The sequence below is a fragment of the Bufo gargarizans genome, chromosome 2 (genome assembly GCF_014858855.1).
Source record: "Bufo gargarizans isolate SCDJY-AF-19 chromosome 2, ASM1485885v1, whole genome shotgun sequence".
Classification (NCBI taxonomy): Eukaryota; Metazoa; Chordata; class Amphibia; order Anura; family Bufonidae; genus Bufo; species Bufo gargarizans.
The window spans coordinates 337,485,689-337,512,736 of record NC_058081.1 but is presented as its reverse complement, the minus strand read 5'-3'; the positions used below and the strand labels follow the sequence as shown (position 1 = coordinate 337,512,736).

General features: G+C 40.2%; 1 protein-coding gene across 2 annotated transcripts in view; it reads left to right on the top strand.

The window, feature by feature from the left end:
• Window positions 1-22,091, top strand: part of CHST11 (carbohydrate sulfotransferase 11) — a 195,329-nt gene extending 173,238 nt beyond the window's left edge. For both annotated transcript variants that reach the window (XM_044277280.1, XM_044277278.1), the window contains exon 3: window positions 19,216-22,091. In XM_044277280.1, the coding sequence (XP_044133215.1) occupies window positions 19,216-20,070 (855 nt within the window). In that variant the 3' untranslated portion in view covers window positions 20,071-22,091. The remainder of the gene's footprint in view (window positions 1-19,215) is intronic.
• The last annotated feature ends 4,957 nt before the right edge of the window (window positions 22,092-27,048 follow it).

Genomic DNA, 27,048 nt, shown 5'->3' with positions numbered 1-27,048 from the left:
CTTACCACGCCCACTTTCCCAACCTTGTTTCAAAACTGGAGTGAGTGGTGTAAAAATGCAAAAAGTCACAAAAGTTTTCCGCAAGTGAGGCAAAAAAAGTCACAAAAGTTGCATTTTGCGACTTTTTGAAGGCAGGATTCTGAAGAGAAAGCATGGTAAATCAGGGCCAATATCTTACCCGTCTCAATTAGAAGGGTATCCAAACCTTTAGACCCCCGCGATGAGCCAGAATAGAGAGCCTCTCTTTGTATTCTTGTTTACATTCAGAATCTGAAAGCCCCATACAGACCTAGTGCTGATCATATGCATGGCTCCCTCATGTAGCAGGACATCATTAGGACCTGGTTGGAGACATCAAACAAGTCTTTGAGGAATTAATGCCCAAATAATAACTATACCATTTATTAGACGTGAATACCTTCATTAACTTAAAACCAGAAAATCCCTTTAAGTCTGATGTCTGATCTTGCTGTGTATACTGATTACGTTTCTGTCGCTCTTTTGTTTCTTCCCTGCTTGGTGTTCATTACTGCTGTGATTGCCTTTTAAATTCATCATTTGTCACATATTTCATAACCTTGTCAGTCTTGATTAAAATGACAGACCACAAAACCCTTCTATGGCAATTCTAATCAGTTTATATTATTTTCAGCGCACACTGGTCAATCCTCTAAGCATCATCAGAAATCTTGGATAAATAGTAGGAAGTAGTATTATGCACTAGTACACATACTGAGAGTTATGGTATGGGTGCAGTAGGACAAACTCTGTGTGCAATGTATGGGGGAGGGCAGGGGGAACACCTATGGACCTGAGGGGGAGCATCTGTGGACCTGAGGGGGAGCATCTGTGGACCTGAGCGCCCCAGTAGCATTTTCATGCAACAGAACTTCCAACCCTAGGGAGGAAGGCAGTTTTTTTTTGAAACGGGTCAACTGAAATCCTTTTTTTATTCTTTATGGCTCTAAGGGCCAAAGGTGCCCACACACCTTCCATAGGTGTTAGCTGAATGGTCCTTGAGCTGACTGCTACCTATCCTGAATCCCCCATATACATACATTTTAGATTCAGCCAAGTGTGTATATATTGTCAGAAGGGAGAGAGGAGAAAGCTTCTGCCAGACCCTTTGGTGGCAGCTTATCTTCTTGGAGAAGATAGAAAGAAGTTACTGTATCCAAAGCATCCAGCTTCCAGTAGATGTGTCTGTGCAGTTCTGTTCATGTTACAGTTGTATTAATATCATTAATAAAAGCAGTCATTCAGGAAGCTTAGAGAAAGAAGATCCATCCGTGTTCAGGTTTTCTGTTTCATAATGCACTGCATTGCAGACATATTGAAGTGGTTATGAATATGAAAATCTGCATTTCTGGAAACCTGCCATTCAGATCTCATAAGGAAATGTGCACCAACACTCTGGAACCTGACCCGTTCATTGCTGAAGTTTAAAACACTCCAAATTTAGGGGACAGACACACGGTTTCTTCATGCAGTTTTGGAGGCCAAAACCAGGAGTGAATTCAAAGAAGAGAAGCTGTATCTGTCCTCTATACTTTCTCTCCTTTTATGATCCACTCCTGATTTTGGCTGCCAAAACGGCATCAGGAAACCTGACCACATGGCCATTCCCTAAAGCAAAGTGCTGTGTAGGTCACCTGTTTCTTCTGTTCTTCTCCTAGGAAATAAAAGGGAGCCTGCCAAACAGCTAATATGAGCTTTTTCCATTAACCAACCCACCAGTTTTATTGGGTTGCCAGTCAAGTTCTTTTCCACTGCGTTCCACAAGATACTATATAGTTTTCAAGTCTCACCCTCCAGAACTGATATGACACTACAGTCCAGTGTTTCCTGATCCGGTCAAGAACTCCAATACTAATTACTGATGTAGTTAAACTAATTAATTACCAGCATTAAGGAATACATCACCATGTGATCTTTCAGGGTTCCTTGGGGATTGAAAAGGGAAGCAGATGATATTGAAGCTCTTGAGCCCAAATGCAGAGATACGAATTGATCGAAGCTGTAATAAAGAAAAAAAATTATGGTATGGCCACACAGTCAGGTTTCTGCTTCTAGTTTTGAAAGGAGTGGATCATAAAAGGAGAGAAAGTATAAAGGACTAATATGACTTCTGACAGTGTGCCATACCATTACTAAAACTTTCTGTGATTTTTTTGAGGACAGATCACTGCCTATACTGGGGAATTGCTGGTAAATGCTTCTGATTGCAGATGGATTTGTCAGCAGTGTGATGTCTATAAGGGCTCATTCAGACGGCCATATGCTGTCCACAAAAATACAGATCTGTTTTTTTGCGGATTAGATGCTGTCCCATTCAATTCTATGGGGCCCTTTTCTTCCATTGCACGGCTCAACAAAAAAAAATGACCCAGCTAACCAATATGTCCTGTACTTGACAGTGAAAATCAGGAAATGGCCCTATTGAAGTCTATGGATTAGCAAAAAAATGGAATGCAATCCGAAGGCTGAGAGAAATGGAGAGCATGGTTTGACTTAGAGGTTTTACAGTACAAAAAACCTGTTGTCTATCCATCTATAAACTTACAATACACACAGTACTAAATAGATTAGTAACACTGTTCAGTACCCCAAAATATGGTATCCAGATCAAAGGCTGTCAAATGTAAGGGTACTTTCACACTAGCGTTATTGTTTTCCGGCATAGAGTTCCGTCCTAGGGGCTTAATACTGGAAAAGAACTGATCAGTTTTATCCTAATGCATTCTGAATGGAGAGCATTCCGTTCAGGATGCATCAGGATGTCTTCAGTTTAGTATTTTTGCCATTTTAGGACGGAGATAATACCGCAGCATGCTACGGTTTTATCTCCGTCCAAAATTCCAGAACACTTGCTGGAATGCTGGATCCGGCATTTTTACCCATTGATATGCATTAATGCCAGATCCGGCCCTGAGTGTTTTCGGCAAAACGGATCCGGCATTGCAATCTGCACATTCTTAGACCGCAAAAAAATAAAAAACAAATAAATGCCGGATCCGTTTTTCCGGATGACACTGGAGAGACGGATCTGGCACTTCAATGCATTTGTCATACGGATCAGGATCCTGATCCGTCTGACAAATGCCATCAGTTTGCATACGTTTTGCTGGATCTGGCGATGGAACTGCCTGCCGGAATTCTCTGCCGCAAGTGTGAAAGTAACCCTAATACAGAAAAAAATCTCATTTCAAACACATGCCTACGCCATAGAAACCTATAGGAAGGTTACAGTAGATGTCTGATGCAGAACAAAACTTAAATTTTTTTAGATTTTTAATATTTAATATTAATTCTTTAATTTTATTTATTTCATGATCAGCCATTTTTCAGAGTTCAAAAAGATCCAGGGTTTAATTGATTTTCCCTATTTTTTATCACTTAGTTTGATAGGAAATGCAAAGAAAAGAATATTACAGACTGTCAAAGTGCCACTAGACATCATTTTGTATTGAAAAGCATGCTATTTTAGTGCAGATCCTAATCATTCTGCTCTGAAGTATTTACAGTCTAGGAAGCAAACTGATGAAAGTCACAGGTCTAGGTTCCATGCTGGGAGATCATTAATTGCACAACTGACTTGCCTGTGCAAGCTTATAGTCTATTGGGGGGATTCTGACTGATAAATCAAATCTAGCAAGCATAACATCCAAATAAATGAGAAGAAATTGGCACAAATTCAGTTTATACCACTACATTTTTTAAAATATTTATTCATTGCATATTATGTTTAGTGGAGAATGAGAACGTCTTTTATTTTAGATGTCAGGCAATAGGCTGAGGATATAGAGAAGCATTACCTTAAAGGGGTTATCCCATCATTAATGTAAAATATTTAAATCACACATCATATACTACATGACAATCTCTTTCTAACAAAGCTAGAACCAGCTCTGTACCTCACATGGAGCCAGAGATCTCCACAATCATTACTCTGCTAGATTTATATCAAGCTGGCAGCTCAAGGGGAGCATCATTTCTGCTGCAGCTCAGGGGGGATGAAACTGAGCATGTGCTACCTTCTCAGTGAGCAGGACATCCTCCTGATGGGCGTGGCTACTGCCATTTAACAGAGGCACTCGGCGGCCGTGCTACGGCCATCATAGTGTCGAAGGCTATGTGAGATCGCGTACACGCCAGTGGCGCGCGATACATGCTATATGTGCAAATCATCTCCGCTTGTATTCCTGATAAACTACTGTCTTTACAGCAATGAAACGCGTTGAGTGTGAGGAGAATTAGGACTAGGAGTATAGCCCACAGGGTGAGGGTTATGCAGGGATAGTGACCGGGTTAGGTATCACAGTAGTGTACCTGAGTTACCAATAGAGACAGAGAGGGCACGGATGACTGTGTTTATGGATGTCTGACCTACGGTCTATGTGTGGTGGGACCCCTGCAATGAGTGTTTGCTTGCTGATACACTAGATTGCTGAGCAATTATATGTCCGGCATCTTTAGGACATTCAATAGGATTTACTAGGACAGCTGAGCATTTTACACTAAGGGGCCACACTATCCTTTACCCTCAGCTTTCAATTATTTATAGGGCAGATAGCCATATATATATATATATATATATATATATATATTCTTGTTTCTCTATATTTCAATAAAGTTCTTTTTGTTTTTCTTGCAACGCTATCTACCTTTAAGTTAACCCCTCAGTATCTGAAAAGCGTAAACATTATATTAATCCTTTAGTTAACCATTAGAAAAGCACCCTTAGGCCTCATACACACAGGCATATTACGACTCCAAATAACCTCCTGGTTTTAACCTAAAAACGTTTTAATCGTAACTCTGAAAGGCTCCGATTTAATAACCGTAAGAAATGTCATGAGAAGAGCACTAAATGGAGGTAATATGTGATAGAATCCAGAATGTGCCCAGAATGTTTTATGCGATCTGCTATGTTTCTGTACAGCTTGTATTCTGTATGACCCACAAAATCTAAATTTAAAGCACTTTCATCTTGGTATACCTTCTCCCACCTATTAGATGTCTACTGGCTGGCACATTGTTACTAAAGCTCTGGATGACTTTCAAATTTAACAGCGCGGATTACATGCGCTAGATTTGACCTCTACAATGCTCGATGCAAGATCGACAGCTTTCCTTTGCCATATTTCTTTGACATAGCCCTTAATTAAAATGCTGATTTATGCCACTGCTTAAAGAATGAGCCAGGATATAAGCCATAATCACAGTAATAGCCTTTTTTTGTCAAAATCTGAAAAATATATTTATGTCTTCTAGGATTATTAATTCCAGCATATGCCATCAATGAAATTATTGGGAATTATATCTGTATGAGAGTTAATGAAAATCTCAGATTTTTTTTCTCCACAAAGAAGCATTACCTTGCATTCCTGCCCCCGGTGTTAGTGACCATGCTACCCAAAGAAATCTGGGTGGAATGAAAGTGCAGGTGGTTTGTCATCAACTGGCTAGTAGCATCCCTGACAACACAGTATTGCATGCTGTGGAGTTGTCGGCCACTTATGTGGAGTTGAGTGCTCACTTTTTTATGCCATGTAGTTTTCTGGTCTAAAATCTTGTGCCAGTTAATTTTCTTATTAACTCCATCTTTTGGATAAAGAGTTTTTAGTGAAACTGTACTTTGAAACAACATTTGAAATAGCAACATATCAAAGTGTTTGAGCGCTGAGACTCACAATGATCGCTAGAACAAGGAGATAGAGGAGCTCACATAGCGCATTGTCTCTCTTTGCTGTAGGAGTTGGACTCAATAGTAAGTCTATGAGTCCTATATTCTATCTCCTGCTGCAAGGACATGGAGTTCGCTATGTGAGCCAGAGGTCGCAATAATGCCTGTACAAGCGTCATAGACGCCTCTTCATGCCATTTTACTCCCTGGAAAAAGACTTGTGCGTATTTTTACGCATGGTCCTTTTCTAGTCAGGAGCGCTGTATCAGAAGCTGTCAGATCCGGCACACATGAAGCCCCGCTACTCTCCCGATAAGCCCCGCCGCTCACGGACATCTCTCTCACCAGGAGCAGCTCCAGACTACATTGTGGTTACAGGACCTGTGGTGATGTCACAGTCATGTGATTAGCCATGTGTGTGGGAGTAGTTAGGGGAACACAGGCTCTGTGGACTGTGCTGGTGGAGAATTCAGAGGTACTTTTTGTATGGAAGGTGTGTATAAAGCAGGACTATGTCAGTGTAACCAGTCTATTGTAATATGTATATAGTAGTGTCAGGTGGGTGCTGTGTATGGCAGCGTCAGGTGGGTGCTGTGTATGGCAGCGTCAGGTGGGTGCTGTGTATGGCAGCGTCAGGTGGGTGCTGTGTATGGCAGGGTCAGGTGGGTCCTGTGTATGGCAGTGAGCGCTGTGTATGGCAGCGAGCGATGTGTATGGCATAGTCAGGTGAGCCCTGTGTATGGCAGCGTCAGGCGGGCCCTGTGTATGGCAACAGTGGTCTTATGTTTAGTGTATGATGTTGGATAAATGACAATAATTGTCTACATTTATTTCTGCATGGAAGACTAGCAATGGTCTCCCTGCAGAAATATCAGCCTCATAACGTTATGTGGGCCTACACATTATATATGTGAATTACTGCTAAATTTGTACTCCTCCTCGGCTAAAAATACTCCTCAAAATTGTTAAGAGGAGTATTTTTACTCTTCTGAAAAAATATAGTGCGACCTCTGCTGTGAGCTCTTCTCTCTCCTTGTTCTAGTGATCAATTGGGATCTCAGCACTCAGAACCCCACTGATCAAAACTTTTGATATGTCTCTATGACATATCAAAGGTCTTTTCAAAGTGCAGTGACACATTAAAGGCTATGTACACCTTCGGAGGCAGTAAGATAAGAACTTAGCTTTTATGGGTGTTTATAAGGTCAGAGATAAAGAGTCCATCAGCTCCCCAACTGATGGAAAAGAGAAAAAATCCAGAGGAGGCTACTACAGCATCTCATCTATGAACAGAAAAAAAGGACTCCATATGTTTAATAAATACAATTATTTTTAGCTCAAAATGAGTACAATGCAATAATTTAAAAAATTGCCCCCAAAGGTGTGCATAGCCTTTAACTCCCATTGGTAGACTTATAGTCAAATGATGAAACTCTTGTCAGTCTACAGTCAACAGCATATGGAGCTTTGTGACATTGAGCATGGTTTCTCATCTGCAGACAGCAGACTACAGAGCAGGAGGAATTGAGCATATTGGTCTTTGTGCAAAAAAAAATCAGTATAACTTATTTATGTAAATCCCTGCTTTTTCTATGTTTAGGAGTCCATTGGGGAGTCCTATCAGTGATTGACAGCTATCTCTGTACGAATAATACAGAGATGAATTCTTTTTGATGCATTAGAGCAATATTATGATGGAATAGAATTCCAGTAATAGTTTTCACGATATATTGTGAACACTTAATGGCGGGAAATTTGAAACAACATAATATGTGCATATACTGCGGTACAACTTCATTGGGTCCTTTTTAAGGTTAGGTATTAGAGCATCAGATGAATGAAAGTATGGAGGTTGCTCACGCTACACCTCTAACCAGAGGGGAAAACGAGGCACATCTAACCCTGACCTTCATAATTACTGGCAGGTTGAATGCTATTTTTGGAATACACACCACAGGTATTTAATTATTTTTGTCCACATGGTAATTGTATAACTCGGTTACAAGGGTAAAGAAGCGATAAACAAATCTGTAATGACTCCTTGCATATGCTATGAAAAAATCCAGTGGTGCAGAAATAATTGGAAAGTGCTTAGACCCTTTTAGCTGTATGCCTCCATTTTTCTTGTAAGAAAAGTTGACAAGTGTACAGAGATTACTTGGCCCTGCTGTGTCCAAGCAGCTCAAAGAAAATACCCTGCAGCTTATTTTGGAGATTTTCCTGTGGTAGCAAATTTGGCACCTAATAATACTGAGGCTGGAGGTTGATGGATGTCAAATAGATTGCAAGAGAGGTTCCAAATAGCTCTACCTCCTATAGTGACCAGGCATGTAACAATCTGACCCCATTGCCCTGACGTTATGTACTGCCTGAAGTGAACCCTTTTCTGTTCTCATTTTCAATCTTTTATAGCACCTGTATTAGGTGAGGGCAAGATTTGTGCCAATGTCTGAGTCTACTGAACAATATTTACCAGATCATTCTAAGGCCTCATTCACACTTGCGTGTATTGGCTTTGTATTTTGTCCATATGGAGTAAGCGCAGAATACAGTACGTACTTTATTCTAGTGAGAAATTCATACCTCTGATATTTTGCATGGACATATTCACATGTGCACTCTTTTAATATACTGCATCTTTTTTTTTTTTTTTTTTATAATTAAATTTTATTTATTGTGATACAAAAACTTAAATACATATTACATAATTAACATTATAAAATCCATAAGTCCGCCAATTCTAATCTGTGAACGTGGTTAACAATAATTTCATACGAATATACATAATAGTGTCGACATTTGAACCTTCACATTCTACAACTATGGAATAAATGCTGAAAAGCCGGACAGATAGCATTTTCCCCATCTCTTCCCGCCACCCCCCCCCCCCCCACCCTGCAGGAAAAAAAAAAGAAAAAAGAAGGGGATCCTAATTAATTAGCCGTGTCCCAATCTTTCCATAGACTATTCCACTTTGAGTAGGATCCTCTTTGTTTGTACAGGATCCTCTCATAGCTTTTCACTTTCTCCACCAAACCCAGCCAGTTCTTGCAATCTGGGGCAGAAGAGCAAAACCAGGATCTAGAAATCAGAAGCCTCGCCAAGAACATCACCTTGATCAACAAGTGACTTTTTATGGGTTGATGATTGACCTCAGATAAATCTCCCAGGACCCATATCCTAGGAGACAGAGGAACAACAATTTTAAGTTTACGCGTCAGATTTTTTTGGACCAGGCTCCAGTACCTCCTCACCATTGGGCAGTCCCAGAACAGATGTAAATGATCTGCCCCGGGATCGCCGCAGCGGGGGCAGTCAGAGGAGGTCCGGAGTCCTCTTCTGTATAGCCATATAGGTGTCGCATAAATTTTGTGCAGAATATTAAATTGAACAACAATGTGATTAGAATTGTGTGAAACCAATTTTAAGCTTTCCCCTATGTTCTCCCAGTTTGGGGGACCCTCCTCTGAAAGAAGAGAAGACCAGGCTCTCTGTCCTGGAGAAAGAACATCCCGAAAAAAATTATCCATTAAGTGTCTGTAACAGTAAGATAGTTTAATTCTCGTGGCAGTTTTCTTACAAATTAAATCCTGTAAAAATAAAGGAGTGTCTATAATAAAAAGGTGACTGTTCAAAGTGCTAAAGAGTGCTGACCTCAATTGAAAATATGCGAACCAGGCCACCTCACCTAATTTTGCCCTTAGTTCCATAAGGGGCAGAATTTGTCCACCGCTGACTACTTGATGTAAGTACTGCACATTTTTAGTCCTCCAGTACTGACTGCCACTTAAGTCGTTTAGATTAAGAAGTTTCGGATTGTGCCATAATGGGGTGCAGATAAGCGATGCCTTAACTGCGCACCAAGCCCTTATAACCGACCAGGTTTTTATAGCCATTCTGCAGAAAAGTGTGTACCCGCTCAGTATATTTAATAGGTAATCGGATTCCAGTACAGTGAAGAAATCAGAAAAACCTGCCTCCTTCACCACTTTAGTGCAGAAAGGACTATTTTCCCAGTCACTAAAAAGGCAGAGTTGGGAGGCAACAAAATAACCCCTAAAATATGGGAGATTAAGACCTCCCCGCCTATAGGGCATGGAAAAATAAAGTGCCTTCAGTCTCACACGCTTCCTCCCCCATAGTAAGTCATTAAGCATCCGCTCTATCAATCTGAAATGCTTGTCTGTAATCCATATAGGCGAGTTGCGCAGGACATAAAGAACCTGGGGCAGCACTACCATTTTTATTAATGAAATTCTATCCCCTCTTGCTTGCAGAATTTTCTGCCATATCTTAATTTTTGCTCTCAACTTCATCAGCAAGGGGAACAGGTTAAGCTGTAGATATTCCTGAGGTTTAGCGGAAATTATTATCCCCAGGTACTTTATTGAATCAGAGATCGTTATCTGATTATTTAATTCGCCTCGCAGCTCGTCTATCGGGAGAAGTACTGTCTTCTCCCAATTGATCTCAAGTCCGGATATGTCGGAAAAGTGACCGACCAGATCCATTATGCGAGGGAGGGTGGTATTTGTTTGATGAATAAAAACCAGAATGTCATCTGCGTAGAGGGACACACGGTCATGCTTCCCCATTATGCCAAAACCGGCCACCTCCGGATCATGTCGTATCATGGCCGCTAAGGGTTCGATATAAATATTAAATAAAAGGGGAGAAAGGGGACAGCCTTGGCGGGTGCCTCTTCCCAGAATAAAGCTCTCTGTCATCAAATCATTGATCCTAATCCTGGCGACTGGGGAGTTATAGAGTAGCCGGACCATTGCCATAAATTTTGGGCCAAAGCCCATTTTTTTCATTACCTCCCAAAGAAAAATCCACTCCACCCTGTCGAAGGCTTTAGTAGCATCCAACGACAGGATGGAGCGGGCGCCGCGCCCCGGGGATTGAATATTCATAAATAGCCTATGCAAATTGTGATGGGTGCCCCTGTTTGGCATAAAGCCGTTTTGATCCGGATGAATAATCGTAGGGATAACGCGCGAGAGCCTCCTAGCCAGGACTTTTGATAGTAATTTAGCGTCTGTATTTAATAGGGAGATTGGTCTATAGGAGCTCAATTCGGCCGGATCTTTATCCTTTTTGGAATTAGAACAATAAGGGCCTCCATCATAGAGTGTGGTAATCTCCCTCCCTGTGCTGCTTGGGAGAAAACCTCCAGCAGCTGGGGGAGGATCACCTCACTATGCTTGCGATAGACCTCATATGGAAGGCCGTCTGTTCCTGGCGATGAGTTCCCCGAGACAGACCCAAGGGCCTCCTGCAACTCAGCAAGAGAGAGCTCCTCCTCCAGATATTCTTTTTGAGTTTCATTTAACGTAGAAATATACTGCATCTTTCATCAGATGCAGGTTTGTGCAGCATATCCTTCATAGATGATGGAGTGCTTCTAGGGAGATCATTTATCAAACTGGTGTAAAGTGGAACTGTCTTAGTTGCTCATAACAACCAATCAGATTCCTCCTTTCATTTTCCAAAGGAGCTTTGAAAAATTAAAGGTGGAATCTGATTAGTTGCTATGGGCAACTTAGCCAGTTCTACTTTACACCAGTTTGATAAATCTCCCCCAGTGTGTAGTACAATAGCTATTCCATATAGAACCATACCGACCGCAATACAGAGAATTCTAGACCGAAATTCACAAGCAAGACCTAAAATGCCAAAGGGTGGTTCAAAGGTTTGTGAGCCAGTTCATTATGTAGCTTCTACATGCATAGAAGTTTCATAACTTTAAACATAGTGGATGATTTATAAAGCTTCAACCGTGATTTTCTGGCATAGAAAGGTTGCAACTTGTGGCACAAGACCCGGTTTGCGTCAAAATGTTGAACTTTTCACACCTTTCGGGCGTTCTCTCCAGCTCCTGGCTGGAGTGGATTACAGTTCTGGTGCACAGATTGCCAGAGGTGAGTCGCAATTAAGCGACCTGTGCCTCATAATACAGTGCATTCAGAAAGTCTTCAGACCCTTTCACTTTTTTCACATTTTGTTATGTTGCAGCGTGCTAAAATTAAAAAAATAAAAAAACATGTTTTTCTCCTTCATTCTGCACTCAGTGCCCCATAATGTCAAAGTGAAAACAGAATGTTCGAAATCTTTGCTAATTTACTGAGAAGGAAAAACTAAAATCTTTCATTGACCTAAGTATTCAGACCCTTTACTCAGTACTTAGTTGAAGCACCTTTGGCAGCAATTATTGCCTCCCGCCTTCTTGTGTATGGTTCCACAAGGTTTATACACCGGATTTGGAGATTTTCTGCCATTCTTCTCCACAGATCTTCTGGGTTCTGCACTTTCATTTAACTGATCTATCCTCTGGATAGATAATCGGCTTCTGATCGGATGGGGTCCAACACCCGGGACCCCCGCCGATCAGCTGTTTGAGAAGGCAGCAGCGCTGCTGCCTTCTCAATGTTTACCGCCGGGTGGCCGGCCCACTGGCGTCACGACTAATATTAACTAGCGTGGGCGTGGCTAAGCTCCATTCAGTGAACAGAGATTAGCCGCGCCCACGCTAGTTGATACTAGTCGTGACGCCAGTGGGCCGGCTGCCCGGCGGTAAACATTGAGAAGGCAGGAGCGCTGCTGCCTTCTCAAACAACTGATCAGTGGGGGTCCCGGGTGTCGGACCCCCACCGATCAGAAGCTGATTATCTATCCAGAGGATAGATCATCAGTTAAATGAAAGTGCAGAACCCCTTTAAGGTACCTTCACATGATTAAGTTTCTTGATGCAGTTTCGAAAGCCAAAACCAGGAGTGAATTCAAAAAGAGAAGTCATATCTGTCCTTTATACTTTATCTCTTTTTTTCTGATCCACTCTTGATTTTGGCTTTCAAAACTGCATGCAGAAACCTGACCCTTAAAGGAAACACAGGTACTAACTTCCTGCTGATCTCTTCCATATTCAGCTGGCCCCTAGAGGGGGAAGAGTATGGACTTTACATTTATAGCCTGCTACTGCAGACAGAGCATTAAAGGTCCATTAACACAGGTTGATTATCAGGCTAAAATGTTTGTATGAATGCTCATTCCCAATAATTGCCCTGTGTAAGGGTGCCACCAATCACCCAATGAATGAGCAAAACCTTGATTATTTGGTGAAAGCATTGTTAAGGCAGACAACAAAATCATTGTTTCTAGGCAGTAGATCATGAAGTGAAAACAGACATCTGCTACCCAGAACCCATAAACCTGTATGAGGACCAGTGATCACAGTAGAGATCATTTGTTCACATACAGCGGAGGTGATTGCCGCATGTAAATGTGGCTCTTACCTCTGCATTGGCCCATATAAAAAGGACCTTAATGGAGATGTCCTGCTGCTCAAAGAAAAGGAGGATATTCGGTTAGAAATTGGTTGTGATTATTTTTTATTTTTTGTGTGTTTTCTGTGTTTAGTGTTCCTTCTAAGTAGTAGTAGCTACATAAACATTAACAAAATTACAGGAATTACCCATTCCAGTAAATGTCATCTTTAGCATTGCTTTTTCCCCCTCTTAGGTGTTGTTCACAGTAGCACTGCCTTCTATTCCATTGGATTTCCATTGCTCTTTGATGGCAAGGATAGCGTAGTCAATGGGATCCATCTTCATAGTCAAAGATTAGACTAGCAGCCATGATGCTAAGTCACAGATTTCTTCCTCATCTAAAAAATAATAAATATAGAGTTAAACACAAAAAGACAATCCTTGTTCTGTGTCCTAATAGTAATCAAAATACTGCAGAATCCTGGCTTAATTTGCAATATAAACAGTGTACATGTTTTGCACCACATTTTTAGTTTTAAACACTTTTTTGACTCATCCGAAAAGTGGGTGTGGCTTGTTGGGAAAGGGGTGTGGCTTAACTTGCAAGAACACCTGCCGAAAAATGCAGCAAAAGTCTGGCACAGAGTAAGCCAACTAAGAGGTGGTGTAAGCCAAATCAGGCGCAAGTTTACAATGTCTAAAAATTAGACAGATTTAGTACATCTTCGATTCGACACTCCTGTTCTTTCTAGATTTGACACTCCTGTTCTTTCTAGATTTGACACTCCTGTTCTTTCTAGATTTGACACTCCTGTTCTTTCTACATGTGACACTCCTGTTCTTTCTAGATGTGACATTCCTGTTCTTTCTAGATGTTACATTCCTGTTCTTTCTAGATGTGACATTCCTGTTCTTTCTAGATGTGACATTCTTGTCCTTCCTAGATGTGACATTCCTGTCCTTCCTAGATGTGACATTCCTGTTCTTTCTAGATGTGACATTCCTGTTCTTTCTAGATGTGACATTCTTGTCCTTCCTAGATGTGACATTCTTGGCCTTCCTAGATGTGACATTCCTGTTCTTTCTAGATGCGACATTCTTGTTCTTTCTAGATGTGACATTCCTGTCCTTCCTAGATGTGACATTCCTGTTCTTTCTAGATGTGACATTCCTGTTCTTTCTAGATGTGACATTCTTGTTCTTTCTAGATACCAATACAGTGGGATACATCAATACAAGTAGACACATCTAAGCAAATCACGTAACAGGATCATCTTCTGTTCATGCCTGAGCTGCTCTTTAACTCCCTGTATTTTCTACCCAGGACACGTAGACATTATTACAGCTGAGAAAAACAGTCTTACTGGGATCTGTAATTGACCCGTCTGACAATAACGGAAGATTACTATAGCAAATTGCAGCTGCAACGTACTGCTTAACAATTCTGAAACAATTTTCAGTTTATTTATAACACTTAGCGATCTCGCCTTAGCTGGATGCCCGACTCTTGTGTAAAACTGAAAACTGCAGCTGAACTTCACGCTTCTCCTGCATTGTGAGCTTCGGTGGGGGGGAGAAGTAAATTGGCAGTGTTGTGGAAAATTGTTTCCCTCCGGTACACTATTTAATAGCATAAAATGTCAGCTATAGATTTGGGAAATTTTGAAATGTTTATGTCTTAGGATGTAAGTGCTCCTTCTTTATGCCAAGTGGTCCAATTCAATACACTTTGCAGGATGTCTTTCTTACAAATGTCCTTGATTCAGCTTAACCAAATTTCAGGGAAAAGCCACATCATGAAATGTACTTGTCAGGGTGGTCAGCCTTAAGAAATTTACTGTCAGCAAATTAAAATGAATATTGACATCGTCATGAAAAAAGACACATGTCCATAAAGTTGAAAGGAGTTTGTGGTGGTCTGCTCTGGTTGAAACCTTTGAGAGTTTCTTCCCTGTGATATTGTCTAATGCACTTTAAATCATGAAGGTCTTAGACATTCTGCTTATTTAACTATTTTGTACAGATATTGATGACCTATTTTCAGGATCAGTTGACCAGCTGTTTGAGGAAGCTGTGGGACCTTGCTAAACGCAATGTCCTCCTCACAGCTTACCAAGCACAGCGCCATCCATTGGATAGCAAGCAGCTGTGCTTGGTATTGCAGCTCAGCCTCATTCACCTGAATAGTACTGTGTTGTGCCTAGCTCATGTGACCAATGAATGTGACATCACTGTCCTGGGAAGAGGCTGCAGTGCCCATCAGACTGCCACGGCCTCTTAAAACAGCGGTGGAGGGAGTTGGACTGCTGCTGGATGGATATTGATGACCTATCCTGAGGGTAGGCCATCAATATCAAACTCTTGGACCAAAGTCAAGTATAGAGTAAAAATATTGTAACCAGCATCTGATAATCCAGCACTTTTTCCAGTACAGTAAAGTAATGTTTAATTTCACAAAACCTCAAGCAGAAGACAAGAAGAGAGTCAGGAAATTGATCTGTTTAGAAAACACATTGAGATAGTAGCATACTTTAGATGGACTTTCAGGGTCCCTGCCCTAAAAAATAAGTGTTAGACATCTGTTAGCCAAATGCTTGGTTCAGCCAACATCTAGTTCTTTTGATCCCCTGTACACATGCACATTCAGCTGAGCCTATATGTGATCTCAATGGGCAGAGGGAAATAAGCTGTAATTGTAATATTCAGGCGGCAGGTTATAGAGCAATAGGAGCTGAGAAGATTGATATATAGTTTTATGGGAAAAGATTCAGTAAAACTTGAAATGTATTCATTTAAATCTCTACTCATTCTTGGCTTTGAAGTCATGGAGGCGGTCCTATCACTGATTGACAGCTATATCTGTATACATAGTCATAGAGGGAAGGCTGTCAATCATCTATAGGACCGTCTCCTTGACTTCAAAGCCCAGAATAAGCAGGAATTTAAAAGAAGAAATTATAAATTATACTAAATCTTTTCCCATAAAAGTATATATCAATTTGCTCAGCTCCTCCTGCTCTATAACATGCTGCTTGTGACTCAGACATCACATTCAATGTGACAGGTTCCCTTTAAATGGGTTTTTCTTTGAAGCACACTTATTGCCTATCCACAGAACACATGATAAGAATATGATGTAGCTCAGCTGTTTCAGTCAGTTGCATAGGCTTGACTGCAGTTCCATTGAAATTTGCAGCATAGACGTGTGATGAGGAAGAACAGAGACATGGACCCCTATTCAGGCGATTAGTGGGGGCACCAGTAACGTGGCCCCCAGTGATCAGATATTTATTGCCTATCCATAGGACTTCATTCAAAACCCCCTTTAAAAGAGAATATAACATTGAATTAATAAATTATAATCTGGCACCCTAGTATTATACAGCTGCAGCATTCTTTAATTTGACACACAATGCTTATGCACAATTGAAGCAAACTTTAAACTGACACATAAAACAGGACAAACCACAGAAAGTCGAGATACTGTCTGCTTCAGCTGGTTAATGCATCATGAGTGTCAGGTTAGCCAATGCTTCATCTGTCATGCAGGTGTTTTGTGGACGCATACAGCTTTCCTCCTTTATCATTTCTTTGGTAATTTAATATAAAATAGTGCCCACAAACTCTTGTTAGAGATCGTCTCCATCTTATGGTCCTAATTATGGACTTGGCAGAAGACACAACCTGTCTCTGAGTGTAAGTGTACCTCTTTGGCCATCCGTAACGTTGCCGTTTTATTGTGTTTTAATTCTGAAAGGTATATTTGGGTGATCATAAATGATGTATGTAACAAGCATTCCACCCAGGGCTGGATGAGTGTTATTCATAGGGAATGCAGCGTGTGTTCTTCTAGGTTTATAGCCCACTTTACTGTCTGCAAGTTCAATTACAAAGTCTTTGATTAAATACATTTTATCAAGGTTTTCACAAGGGGAATCCGTAATTCTGGATTATGGGCAGGATGCATTAACCTTACCCTATAGCAGTATGACTGTGAAAAGGAGATTACCACAGACTAGACCTGCTATGGTCCTGCAGTGCCAGGAAGAATTATGGATTATCATTTACAAGTACTTTAGTAAGATAACCAGTCATCTAATGAGCAGGAGAGTAGCCTACAGCCAAGACCAAAAATTCACCTGCTGTTCTCTGTATCATGCTGCTTCTTTTATAGGGCATATGCCGGCAGGATCAACCCTATTAAACCAGCTATAGTGTCTGGTAGGACTGACCCTGCTGATGAAAAAAATGTATTTGCTCAATCTGTTGCTCGGGCTAGGAAAAATATGTTTTAACAAATATATATGCAAATTAAGGCTTACTGTGCAACTCTAGGTTGTCTCCCTGTACATGATTTACATGACCAGGCGGGAGAGTCCAGGGAAGCAGAGCAGAAGAGCCAAAGTACACTCAGTGCCTTTAACCCCCTAATTAACTTTTTTTTTTTAAATAAACACTACTTTCTTCTAGACGCAGTAATGATCAGGCGAAAAAAGGTATATGTTTAACCAGCAGGGTCAGCTTTACCAGGCATTATGGATGTATTAATAGGGTTAATCCTGCTGACAGATGCCCTTTAATGTAACGACTACGGTAATTATGTAGATGCTCTTGTTTTTTATATGTGTAAAGTGATGAGTGAGTTTCGGGAAAAAAAACACATTAGATTCTTAGTACCTACTCAGAACAGCACTGTGACCAGCATAACTGCAAAATAGTACCTTCTAGTTCAGACCTGCTCTCCTATGGCACCCTTGCCCCCAGGTAGAACTACCACAAGTCTGAGTCACTCTGCATTTACACGGTCATCAAGGCCGCCCTATAGCCATGTAGCCAGATTTAAAAATGTACTTGTTTTCTCTTTTCTATAAATTGGGAGCCTATATATTATCAAACATATAAATTTGAATGTTGCGAAGTGCCATTGCAATGCAGGTCACATGTACTATATGTATTCTAGGATAAAGTTTTTGTATTTTTGTCATGGTAGAATTTTTGTATGATCCCAGACAAGGGATCTAAACCTGTTCTGCAGTGCTCCAAATCTTAAAATTTAGTCTAGGGCGAAATGAATGAGAAGACATGGCTTATGCTGGTATTTCAGTCTTCCTTTTCTGGCCCCAAACGACAGAACATTATTTTTAGTAGTGTTAATCAGACCTCAGAACAGACCCCAGTATTAATAAGACCCCTAAATCCAACCTCAGATCAGATTATCAATGTTAATAAAACCCCGAATCCAACCTCAGATTAGACCTCCAATGTTAATAAGGCTCCTATTCAGACCCCCATGTTAATAAGCCCCCATATTAATGAAACCTCAAATCAGACCTCCATGTTAATGACCCCCTATTAATCAGACCTCAGATGAGACCTCCATGTTAATAAGACCATATTAATCAGACCTCCATGTTAATAAGACCTCCATATTGACCCCCAAAATAATCAGACATCAGATCAGGCCTCCATGTTAATGACCCCCAAATTAATCAGACCTCACATAGAGGGGAAAAAAACAACAACTTACCTCTCCTGCTCTGGACGCGGCCACTCATGAGACCCAGCTCTTGCTGTTCTGGTCTTCTTGCTCCACTGTACTATGACCCAACACTGCTCAGCATGAGGTCACAGAGCACTGATGCCCTCATGCTGTGCGCAGTACACAGCACCGTGAGTGGCCAAGGAAAACCGGAAAGCAGTGAGTACAGAGCCTCGGGAGCATTGCAGTCACTGGTCCTCGGTCCTCAAGTACTAATGAGGGCTTCCATAATGGAAGCGCTCATTAGTATTCAGCCCATAAGATGCACTTTTTCCCCCCACTTTGAGGGTAAAAAAGTGCATTTTATAGGGTGAACATACCATTTGGACACAATTAAGATACTCTAGCACAAGACATTTCTTAGCCTAGATACATGACGTCCCCTCTGTAGCCATCTAGCTTTTTTACCAAATATTGCAACCTAGGTATATCCAAGATGTAATTCTGCCTATTTAATATTTACTGTATCATCTTACATGTATGGCTTTGGCTATATTTGCAGAAATATTTAGTTTTTGTTCATTGTTAGGACACTCACAATTTTTATAATTAGTACAAAAACTGGTGGGGTGGTTTATGACACAGAGGTTCTCAGTTTGGTGGTCTTTGAATCCTTGTGTCATGCATTTCCCCCTCAGATCCTACCATGAATGTTCTTTAGATATCCAATGTTTCCACTGCTTTTATGCTACTTTGTTAAGTATTTTTCTGTTTCTTTACAGGTGGATCTATCCAGTAACGCCCTTTTGCACCAAATGAGACGGGATCAGGTTACAGACATTTGTCGGGCAAATAATATATCAAGCAGGAAACGACGTATGTTGACTCCCAATGACTTGAAACATTTAGTGGTAGATGAATACCATGAAATGATTTATTGCTATGTTCCAAAAGTGGCATGTACAAATTGGAAGAGAGTGATGATGGTCCTAACAGGAAGAGGTAAATATAGTGATCCAATGGAAATTCCAGCCAATGTAGCTCATGTCTCATCCAATCTGAAGACCCTCAACCAGTACAGCATTCCAGAGATTAACCATAGATTGAAAAATTTTATGAAATTCATGTTTGTCCGTGAACCATTTGAGAGGCTGGTTTCAGCCTACAGAAACAAATTCACCCAGAAATATAACACCTCATTCCACAAGCGCTACGGAACCAAAATAGTAAGACGGCAACGTAAAAATGCTACCCAGGAAGCTCTTCATAATGGTAACGATGTAAAGTTTGAGGAGTTTGTGGCTTATCTAATTGACCCGCACACCCAGAGAGAAGAACCATTCAATGAGCACTGGCAAACCATGTTTTCTCTCTGCCATCCTTGTCATATTCACTATGATCTCATAGGAAAATATGAAACCTTAGAAGAGGACTCTAACTATGTTCTGCAGCTGGCAGGAGTGGGCAACTACTTAAAATTTCCCACCTTTCCGAAGTCTACCAGAACTACTGATGAAATGACAGCCGAGTTTTTCCAGAACATCAGCTCAGAGCACCAGACGCAACTGTATGAAGTATACAAACTTGATTACTTAATGTTCAACTACTCCACTCCAGCCTATCTGAAACTAGAATAAGAGGATATCTGTATGTTACTGTGTGCGTTAAGGGACATTTTGTAAATTAAAGGAAGGCAGGGGTTGGAGAGGGCCGGGGTGTTTCATTTGTGCTGCAAGCGGTACAAGCATAATAAATTAATTTCTTCATAAGCAAAGGCAACTTGATGTGTAGGGTAAGAGAAATGTAAGCAAATCTGAAGACACGCAAGCAACTATGCTGTTCTCAATTTCCATGGCGCCTTCATTCTGTATGTAAATTGTCTATAAATTATTTATAGTTATTTAAACAATGTCTTTTGGTCTGATTAAGTCTACTGTGTGTCTTTACATATATATATAGATATCTTTTTATGTTTGTAGAATATCTATATATAGGTATTTGTGTGTATATACATATATATGTATATATGTACATATTCTAAGAGCCAAATATTAAGTCTCTAACTTTAGTTGTTGAAATCCCTGCCACCCTGTTTAGTAAATTCCTGGTGTCACCAGAATGATGTGACCTTTTTTTAAAAGCTGAACCCATCGCTGTTAGGTTTTCTACTCGAGAATATATATAAATATCTATTATTTTGAATAAAGGAAGGTGTATCACATTCAGACTGTGAATAATACTAGAAAATGTCATTTTAGTGTTATGTATAGGCACAAACGTTTTTATTTCCTTTTGTCACCCTATGTCAGACCCTCTATGCCTCAGCTTATTTGGTAAATCCAGTACATATGTTCATTACCCTAAGTGACATAGCTCTGGAAAAGACTGAATTTGAATGAACTGTGTTTACACTACACTGTATAGTAACTGTAACCTCATCCATCAGTTCAGATACATACATCAGCTTATGGTTGTATCTAGTTCAGATATTATGCAAAATGTGATCATTTTAAGTGCAATTTGGTTTTCAGGTGCTAAATAGAGCTATGTAGCTTTACCCACTCTGTGTTTATTGTGCAGTAATGTACCATCATAATATAATATATTCATGATTCAAATGGAACCTCTTTAGACTGAACCCCAGGGAGCTTGTCCTTTAGACTGAAGCTTTCTGCAGCAATCCCCTGTTTTTATTCTGGATGATTCAGAAATATTTTAGGCTGTTAATAAATGTACCAGTCATGAATGTTATACGCTGTACAAATAATGTGATCTTAAAAGCAGAATTTTCAGTCATCTTCCAATTACCAACAATCTCAGCCTTTTTTGTCTGGAGAGAATACATATTACAGAATACATAGACAAAGCTATCCCTTGCTGAGCATCTTCTGTTATTTTCTAAGCTTCTTTTGAAGTGATTTAAACTCCATGTCTGCTTCTAAATAAATGGGGAATTTGGCAGGTTAGTGACTTAACCAATATGCAGCCTATGGGACTATGGAAGGGTCTATCCAACATTGGTTATGCATTAAAGGTCAAGTTGTAAAGTATAAGCCAACTTCAATTTTTGGCTTGCCATATAAATGTTCAGAATTGTGAAAGTTTACTTTCAGGCATATTGCAAATAAATTGTACTGGTTGCAAGCTACAGTATTCACCCAGAATAGATAACACAATCTACAATGGGAATAATGAAGGCACAGCACTGCCTCGAAAATGAGCCTTAAAATAAGCCTAGCATTTATTTCTTCTAGTATTGCACAACACAAAGATCTATGCCAATCCATAGAAAGAGACAGCCTGGGCCACTGTACCGTCAGGCTTTTGATTTTGTCTTCCTGCTGGTCAGTAAATGCTTACTACTTTTGCTTATCTGTATCCCTATTGTGTTTCATATTTATAGGTCATTAAAATAAAATTTGATGTGATATAGATGATACCTTGAAGCAGTTGTGTGACCCCTCCAGTCCGGATATACTTTGTCTTTTTGTACATAAACTTTGTCCCGGCTTCAGGTCTGTGCATCACTTTGCAGAGCGATGTCTTGCATGCACCTAAAGCTGTAAATGGTTAAAATGAAACTGTAATCTACTGGAATGGCCAAAAGATAATTTATTAATGATGTATTAAATTGTACAAATTATTGATCAAAAATAAATTCCGTACTTATGCAGTGAGCGGCAATTGTGGTAATTAATAATAATTCATCACACACAAAAATATAGGCAACAAAGAGGACTCAATGACAATTAGAACATACATTCCTCTCTGTTTTATTGTATGATGGACTAAACCCTATGTATGGTCAAAAATGTTAATAAGCAGGTAAGTGCAGCAGGTAGGTGAAACCTCTGATGTATGTTTTTTGGGGGAAATCAGCAGAATTAAATATAGGAGTGAAATAAGGGGCCTGGTTTCCAAATATATGTTTCCCACATTACAGTGTAGAAGCAAGTTGGGAAATCTGTCACATCAGAAATACTTGGCTAGTAGTTGGTGAGATATCATCAAAAAAGGAAAGGATTTGTCACATACCGTAGGTTTCTCACCCTTCTGATCCACAAGCAAAGTTGACAATCATGCCAGCCAATTCCAGTATTAAGCACCACACCTCTATGAGAAAATTGAATACATCTTTTTCTGTTCATGAGAAAGACAAGCAAGTGGACATAGTACAATCATCTCCCAACTGGTTAAAAGGCTCTGAAAAAGCTGTTTATACTAAACTGTATAATACCATTAGCACCCCGGGAGAACAGCACTCCGGGGAAAAGCCACCTCAGATGTCATGGTCACGATTGACAACAACATCTGAGGGGTTAATGTCTGCGATCAGCAGTATCACTGAATTTAGACATTAGCTCCGGGTGTTTGCTGTTTAAAATAGAAGAAACCCGGTGGCTATGGTGCCTGCTCCAGAGCAATCTTCAAAGAACTGACTTCTCCTGGACATGTACGATGAAAGTCGAGAAGAGGTTAAAGAAATGCTGATAATTATTTTTTTTTATTTCATATTCAGTATAGGTGAAAATTGTGAACTCTGCCCCTGCACTGTTCACGGTCTCTGAATTCACTGATCAAATCTGTACATAGAGGTCCGTACACAGGAGAGATCAGTTTACAGCAGACAGACTGCAAAGAGAGACTAGACTGCAGCATCTAGTGGGTGATTTATCTCACCTCAGCGCTGGATAATCCAGATAATCTAGCTCTGGAGTGAGATACAGTACTGTGGAAAAGTTTTAGGCAGGTGTGGAAAAAATGCTCCAAAGTAAGAAAGCTTTAAAAAATAGAGTAGAAGTGTTAATAGTTTATTTTTATCAAATAACAAAATTAGAGTGAATGAACAAAAGAGGAATCTACATCAAATCAATATTTAGTGTGACCACCGTTTAAAGCAGCATCAGTTCCTCTAGGTACACTTGTACACAGTATTTGAAGGAACCCAGCAGTTAGGTTGTTCCAAACTTCTTGGAGAACTACAGTAAATACAGATCTTCTGTGGATGTAGGCTTGCTCAAGTCCTTCTATCTCTTCATATAATCCCAGACAATGATGTTGAGCTCAGGGCTCTGTGGGGCCATATAATTACTTTCAGGACTCCATGTTCTTCTTTACACTGAAGATAGTTCTTAATAACATTGGCTGTATGTCTGGGGTCGTTGTCCTGCTATAGAATAAATTTGGAGACAATCAGATTCCTCCTTGATGATACTGCATGAAGGACAAATATCTGCCTGTATTTCACAGCATTGAGAATTTGCTTGATGTTTAAGGGTTACATTAGGTTTAGGAGGTGTGTGGGAAAAAGGGAGCACAATCTGAAATTAGTTGGGGGGAAGATCAGAAGCAATGTCAGAAAATATTCTATTTAAAGTAGCAGATGCTTGGAGCAACAGTCTAGCAGATGTAGTTAGAAAATAAGCAGTAAGTGAATTTACACATTCATGGAATGAACATGAACAGTATCTATCCTAATATAAAAAGGCCAGACTAGATGGTCCATTTAGGCTTTTTCTGCATACATTCTTCTAGGTTTCTACATTTCTAAATTTGCTTTAATGTCGGTTATCTAGAAAGTAACCTTTCAAGCAAAACAAGCCGAGCCAGGACTGTATAGTAGTTTAAAACACTATAAAACATTGGGGGAATATATAAAGGGTTTCCCCGGGATTTTAATACTTATATTATTTTATCCTCAGGATAGGTCATCAATATGATATGGTTGAGGGCCTGACTCCTGCTGAAAACTGCGGCCTTCTTGCAGCTTACAAACATAGTGCTGTCCATTTAATTGTGGCTGTGCTTGGTATTGCAGCTTTGCCCACTCAGTATTTATGGGAATGAGGTACACCTAGGCCAGATGACCTGGGAAGAGGCCTAAGCTCTCAGCCTCTTTATAGAGTTGGTCTACATGGGTGCTGGGAGTTATTCCACACCGATCTGGTATTGATGACCTATCCTGAGGATAGGCCATAAGTATAAAAATCCTGAAAAACCCCAATTAATGCTTCAACACCAAAGAAAAATTGTGACCTTTCCAATTTTTACACTGTGCTTTTGTCACATTTATAAAAAGTGTAGAAATAGAGTGGTGCCTACGCAGCCCAATAAATTTAACAATGCTTACACAAGAAATTTACACCACCTCCTAGCCGGTGTAGATTTCTGTTCCTGGAGCACCCCCCTAAAATGCCCCACAATTATTAAGAGATGTGTACCTCTTAATACATTTGGCTTATCTTGCACCAGCATACCGTATCTTTTATTAAGACTGGCATAATAAACAACAGTTTTAATCAATTCCCCCAATCTCTACATTTAATGTTCCAAATAAGAGATGGTTCTTCTTCACAGTAAAAAGTTAGTGTACAACCCCCCCCCCCCCCCCTGACAAACAGTTCTGTTAGTGAAATGAACTGAAGTTGAAAGAATTCTTCAGCTAATTTATTTCACTGAGCTTCGTGTTTGATGAAACAAATGTGAATTATTGATTCTCTAAATTAAGTACAACACTTCTCTATCTGTTGAATGTGAAAACTGTGTTACCAAATGAATGCAAATGAAGCTTTCCGCTACTTAATTATTTCAGTTATTCCAGACAAAAGTGACATAGAGTTATGGTTGCAGTTTTCGAGCATAAATTAGAAAGATCTCTACTAACTACACAGAGAAGGAAAACAAAGACATTCCAGTGATGTGCTTAAAGACCAGTCAAGAAATAACTAACCCATTCTCCATACAGTCATTACATTACCAGAGTTTGGCAGCCATGTCAATCACAATGACAGCCTCTCTGCAGGACACTATTGGCCACCATGACCATGTTATTTGCAACATGCCAACACTGAGCCGAAGTCATAAACTTACAAAATGTTTTACGAGCATATGACCCACTCCATTGTATAGTTAACACACCCCAAATGCTTCCTAACCTGGTGCACAAGTAGTGCACATAACCCTTTCCTCAGCCCCTAGACCCCACAACTAGTTAAAGGGAAGTTTTTAAAGGAAAACTCAACCTGGAAAAGAGTCAAAGGTGCTTGAGAAAGTCATGGGTATTCATGAGTTCCTGCTCTTCCGTCCATCTGTTGATATACTGTATGTAGAAACTGCCCAGCACTCAATCCTGTGTAGTGCTGCAGCGGGAAAGAACAAATCCAATGTCTGCAGTACAAGAAGTCCCAGCAGGCAACTGTATGATCTTGAAAAATTCTAAAGATCATACAGTGGCTGCTGGATCTTCTTGTACTACACCTGCTGATGATTGGCTGTTCTCTCCTAGGGAAAAAACTAAGGTGAAAACTGTCAATCTTTATATATGGAAAGGTTAGAGGTGGAAACAAGTAAAGAAAAGGCAATAAGCAAATTCATTAAAAAGTGGAGGAAGTTTATTGAAGTTTATTGTCAGTAGCTGAGAGTTGAGAACTAATCTCCGCTTTCAGACAAACCAAATGGTATATGGAGGCCCAAATAAGTGGGAGACTTGGAAAATTTGAAATCTAAACTATATTACGTTTCCCTGGCACTCTGAGATAAATTTTGCTTTCGACAACCAGCAAGGAGCAAAAGAATTAGGGTTTGAGCTGGGTTAGGATGGTGGTGGGGAGGGAGGGAAGGTTTAGAATTGTAATACAAAATTTTAAACAAAGGATATTTAAGAACTGTAGGTAAATCTTACAAAACTTCACGTTTTTTTTTTTTTCCCCCTACTTATGTTTATTGGAGTCAAGACAATTATCAGGAAGAGCATACATCCCATCCACAAAGAGATGCAAACAAAGCAAGACAGTTTTCATATGGTACAGCATCTAATATCAAAATGTCTTGAAAAATGTTCCCTTTATAACAGATTCCCTCCCCAACCCCCCAACATCCCTAATTGCCACCTGATAGGTATAACAATGACTTGTATTATTTTTTTATCTTTTCCACTTTGAGGTGCCAGCGACTCAATCTAATTATAGTTATATTTGTAGTTTTCCCAGTGTACCCTTTAATTGGGCTTCTAGGTACCATTTTGTATGCTGGAATGGAGTCAATAACTCTATGATTTCCCCCTCCGATAGATTTGTTTCAATAAACTTCCTCCATTTTTTAATGAACTTGGCTGTCGACTGCTCTTTGTGTCGTTCTAGCTCTAGTCTCTTCATGAATAACATTTGTTTCATGATCCCGATTACCTCTTCCCATGTGGGGATGTCTTTTTGTAGCCAATATCTTAGGATGGATTTCTTAACCGACATCAACAATATATGCACACCCTTCCCAGCCACCGCTGCTCCCATTTCATCCGACTGATCTAATGGGATACCCTGAAAGATGCATTGTTGTGGGTTAAGTGCCACTTCCACTCGCCATACAGACTGAATATGTGAAACAGCTTGATTGCAAACAGGCTGTATATTCCATAGACCATGTAGAAGTCCTGCACTAGCTAATGAAGATTTAGGGCAATGTCTTAAGTAATGAGCTGGGGCAGTGGTCGGCAACCCGCGGCTCGCGAGCCACATGCGGCTCTTTTGATCCTTAGATGCGGCTCTTTGGTTCGGGCTGGCGGGTGGGCGGCCTTTCTTGCAAAATGTCAAGCTTTCAAAAGGTCCGTCATGCGCCTC